General features: G+C 40.8%; 1 protein-coding gene across 2 annotated transcripts; it reads left to right on the top strand.

Moving 5' to 3' along the window:
- The first annotated feature begins 206 nt into the window (after positions 1-206).
- Positions 207-4,153, top strand: mibp (muscle-specific beta 1 integrin binding protein). Of its 2 annotated transcripts, XM_004555113.6 has the most exons (8): positions 207-453; positions 1,166-1,256; positions 1,833-1,881; positions 2,146-2,320; positions 2,799-2,870; positions 2,950-3,056; positions 3,152-3,237; positions 3,466-4,153. In XM_004555113.6, exons 1-7 carry the CDS (start codon positions 428-430, stop codon positions 3,235-3,237), a joined length of 606 nt encoding a protein of 201 aa, XP_004555170.1. In that variant the 5' UTR covers positions 207-427; the 3' UTR covers positions 3,466-4,153. The 2 variants fall into 2 exon arrangements, with proteins under 2 accessions (XP_004555170.1, XP_076736384.1); XM_076880269.1 differs by lacking the exon at positions 1,833-1,881.
- The last annotated feature ends 285 nt before the right edge of the window (positions 4,154-4,438 follow it).

Raw genomic sequence — 4,438 nt, 5'->3', positions numbered from 1 at the left:
CTGGCTCTCATATGGACATCAGTGAGCGAGGAAACAATAAGGAAATGGGTGAAAGTTACCAGCTTCTGATTGGCCGGCGAGGGGTTTGGGCGCTCTGCCCGCAGCTGATTGGCTGCTAAAAAGGTACACACAGAACGGCTCTGACGGCACGTAGCACAAGGTGGAAAAAGAGCACGAGCACGCCTGACCACGAGAACACACCACGCCCACGTTCGCTGTGACGTTGTAGAGCTCGGGCTGGATATAAATTAGCGCGCCTCCCGCTCGCAGTACTACAGAGAAACACGCTGAGAGCGAAAGGGAAGGTTTCCGGAAGTATTTTTGGATCGTTTAAAATTCTTATTTTTAAAATTTGGGATTTTCGTTCTTGGTGAAAGTTGTTCGTGACTGTTTGTTTGAACGAGACCTGTCCGGAAGAAGCGAGACGATGAAGTGCATTATAGGAATTGGCGGGTAAGTTTGGCTAGCTTATCGCATTTATTTAACTACCAAGTCAACGGTTTTAACGTTTCCTTTTATCCGTTAACGTGAAAAATGGCTGATGTAAGTCGACTAAACACAGTGACAGTGGAGCAGGGTCACGCTGCGGCGATGCTCTGACTGCACTGTGTGGTGAAGTTCACGTTATTGCTGGTGCAGGTTTGTTTTTGCCAAACTGGTGCTTCAGGGTTTTTGTTTTTTGTAATGGTGATTGTTTGTCTCAGATTCATAGATGTTATCATTTTTGGCCGCGTGTTTATCAGCTGCCCGCCACAAACCTGTTCAAAGTCACATCCGGTCCGGTCGGTTTGTTGTTATAAATCGAGCGGGACTTTTGAAAATTCACCGCGAGGTCAGCTCAAAAGTGGAGGGAGATCTGAGTTTAGTGTTGCCATAACAATTATTATTATTATTATTATTATTATTATTATTATTATTATTATTATTATTATTATTATACTTGTGCAACATATTTAAATGTAACACATTTAAACTTAACTTGCTCCCAGAGTTTTTGTGTTTTCATTTGTTTCCTTTTAATAATGTACACAAATTTACTATGTTGAATATTAACAAAGCTCAATATAATGCATAAATACTCGCTGCCATAAAGCTAACGGAAGGTCATTAATTTTGCTGTGGTGATAGCGGGCATTTTTATCACCCTGTGCCTTTGTGTTTACAGGGTGACTAATGGTGGTAAAACCACTCTGACAAATAACTTGATCAAGACTTTGCCCAACTGCTGTGTCGTGCATCAGGATGACTTTTTCAAGGTGAGTGTAAGCTAGTGGATTGTTTTCGGTTTTTTGTTTTGTTTGGTTTCTTGTTTTGTTTTTTCCCCATGCTGCTTTCTCCTCTTTGGACACTGCGTGATATTTGCATTTCAACAAAATAGGAGGGCTTCCCTGAGGGGTACCCCACCACATCCCCCCACTTTTTGTTCTCCAGATTAGATCCAGAGTTGTCTTTCCCTTGTTGTCTCGCCTCACTGCTTCGGTCTTGTTTTCCCTTCCCCACATCCTTGAATTTATCCATTTATACTCCTCATCTACATTTTCTTAAGATAGCTGTTAACATCAACTTCTCTTGTTATTGAGTCTTTTCTTATTTCTCTCCGTATAAGCACTACTACATTAGATGATGTGTTTTGCTCCCTTTCCCCCCTCCCCCCCAGTTTAGTCACAGCTGCATACCTGTGTGAACGGCTTGCTTTGTTTTGTGCATGCCCCTTGCTGTGTACCCTCTGTACTCACTTGTTTGGCCTTAATAACTCTGGCATGTGAGTGGGATCTGCAAGTGTTCAGAGCTGTAAGGTTGCAGCAGTGTTTTATTGGTCACTGTTATTTCAGAAACCCGATCAGATAGAAGTCGGGGAGGACGGCTTTAAACAGTGGGATGGTAAGACTTCACCCGAAGACTGCCAGTGACTCATTAATCTTATATCCACATAGCTGCCCATTTTAACATAGTTTACCTCCACAATCCATAATTGCACACAACCGTAATCATGCACATCAAAAGTTTATTGTAGCCTTCAGTAGCTCGCAAACAACAACCACACATCCAATAAATTACATTGTTTGCTTGGGTTTGTTCTAATCTTTTTCTCTTCTTTCCATCATTTTTTTTTTTTTTTTTTTTGCCTCCAATCTTTCTTTATAGTTATCACGGCGTTGGATATGGAGGCCATGACCAACACGATAAAAGCCTGGATTGAGAACCCGGTGAAGTTTGCCAGATCTCACGGTGTCCCTTTGTCTTCTTCCTCCGATTTGGCCAACACTGACGAGCAGATCCACATCCTGATTGTGGAGGGCTTCCTGCTCTACAACTACCCGTAGGTCTAAAGCAGACTTTCATATCTTTTAATAAATGAAGTATTGTTCGCACTGTGAGCACATTTGGTTGATGATGAAAAAATAATGAGATATCTATATCTATATAGATATATATCTATATAGATATATATCTATATCTCTCATTATTTATTTATTTATTTATTTATTTATTTATTTATTTATTTTTAAATACACATTAGGCGGTATGATTTCTGCCGTGTCACATGTTAGTGTAGCGTGCTTACCACTCAGTCGTGTTCAGTGACGCCCACGTCGCCAGCTCAGGCAGGTCCTGCAGTTAGAGATAAGGCCTTCAGCAGAAAGATGCTGTCGAGGTGCAACTCTGACGCTGTTCAGTGCGCTAGTGATGACTGTCAGAGGTGTAGATAAGGCGCCATCTGAACAGTTGCATAACTGAACTCCTTTGACTCTGAAGATGTTGTACATCATTGCGTCACTTTTCTTTCTGCCTTCTAGGCCCCTGCTGGACGTCTTCGACAAGTGCTACTACATCTCGATACCCTACGAGGAGTGCAAGAGGAGAAGAAGGTGAACAATGAAAGATTTCACTCATACTGTTTTTCCTCTTTTCAAGTGGAAGTTCTCACTGTATTTTTGTCACTTTCAGTACGAGACAGTACACCGTCCCTGACCCTCCCGGCCTGTTCGATGGCCACGTGTGGCCCATGTACCTGAAACACAGGAAACAGATGGAGGACAGTGGCTTGAATATCGGTATGTAGCAGCTGGATTATGTGAGGACATCTTTGCCGTCCCTGTATGTTGGGAGTAAAAGCATTAAACGTATGACTAAATCATTTTCTTTGCAGTGTACCTCGATGGCTTGAAATCCAAACAGGAAATCTACAGCCAGGTGTATGAAGACATTCAGAACAACCTGCTCAATCGTTTATAGGTAAGGAGGTGGAGGGAGTGTGCCACTGTGTCACTAATGTCATAAACCGTACACAAGTTTAGACATTTGTCTCCTACTGGAGACAAATGGAGTTCAGTTGTTTGTACAGCTAAAACATTCAGATTTTGAAGAAGTAGATGCATCATACAACCTGTACAAATGTTGATGAAAATATTAAGTGTGGCGTATGCAGACTTGTTTAACAGTTTTGTTTTCTGTGTCTTGCAGCAGGAGGACTCGTCTCCACACCTGTACACAATCTGTAAATAGACCCAGTGATTTTTTTTTTTTTTTTTATGAAGATTTTTTGTAATATTCATTTTTTTGGAAATGGACGAATGAATGTTAACTTATCGTTGTCTTTTTATCATTTTTCTGATGATCAATGTTTCAGTTATTTCTGTGAAGGTGATTGTTGAACTGCTCGTTACCATTACATTAAACAGCTTGTATTGGACCATTTATGTGCCAGCCACATTCACCTGTCAATAAAAGCATTATTTGCTGTTGAAGGGAACAAACGTGTTGTTGTTTCTGTCACAGTGACATAAAACGTCTGCAGATTACGTTGGTGTTGGATCACATACTGAATGTTATCAATGCTGCTTGTTGCCTTTCATCTTAAATCCTACAGCTGTGACTGCGCTGAGCTCTTAATAAGCCTGCCAGGGTCTATTAAAGCAGGCCTGCAGTGTGAAACTGATGACCGTGTGCTGGGCCGTTCTAAAATCAGCAGGCTTATGTGTTGTGTATAGCATTATGTAAGGAGGATGAAAATGAATCTTTCTGTGTTTAAAGAAGCAGCTCAGTGACACAGATTACCGGCTTATTTAGAAGAGATTAAGTATATAATGTAAATTTATGGATTTGGGGGCTTTTTAAAAATAAATAAATGTGAACAGGAAACACAGATGTAGCTATGGTCGTGGTGGATGTTAGTTGCTCAGCACCCAGTTTGTACTGTTTTTTTTTTTTTTTTTTTTTTTTTTTTTTCTACATTTCTAATTATGTTTTTATTTAATTTGAATTTTAACATTTTTATAAAACTAATTTTCTCAGTTATACAGATTGCATTATGTGAAGGGTTTCTACTATCATCCAGCCCGTTACAGCAGGGGCGGCCAACTCCAGGCCTCGAGGGCTGGTGCCCTGCAGGTTTTAGATCTCACCCTGGGTCAACACACCTGACTCATGAGTTCAT

This window comes from Maylandia zebra, linkage group LG23 (assembly GCF_041146795.1).
Source record: "Maylandia zebra isolate NMK-2024a linkage group LG23, Mzebra_GT3a, whole genome shotgun sequence".
In the NCBI taxonomy this organism is placed as follows: Eukaryota; Metazoa; Chordata; class Actinopteri; order Cichliformes; family Cichlidae; genus Maylandia; species Maylandia zebra.
Note: the sequence above shows the minus strand (reverse complement) of the source record. Positions and strands in the feature narration are given on the sequence as shown.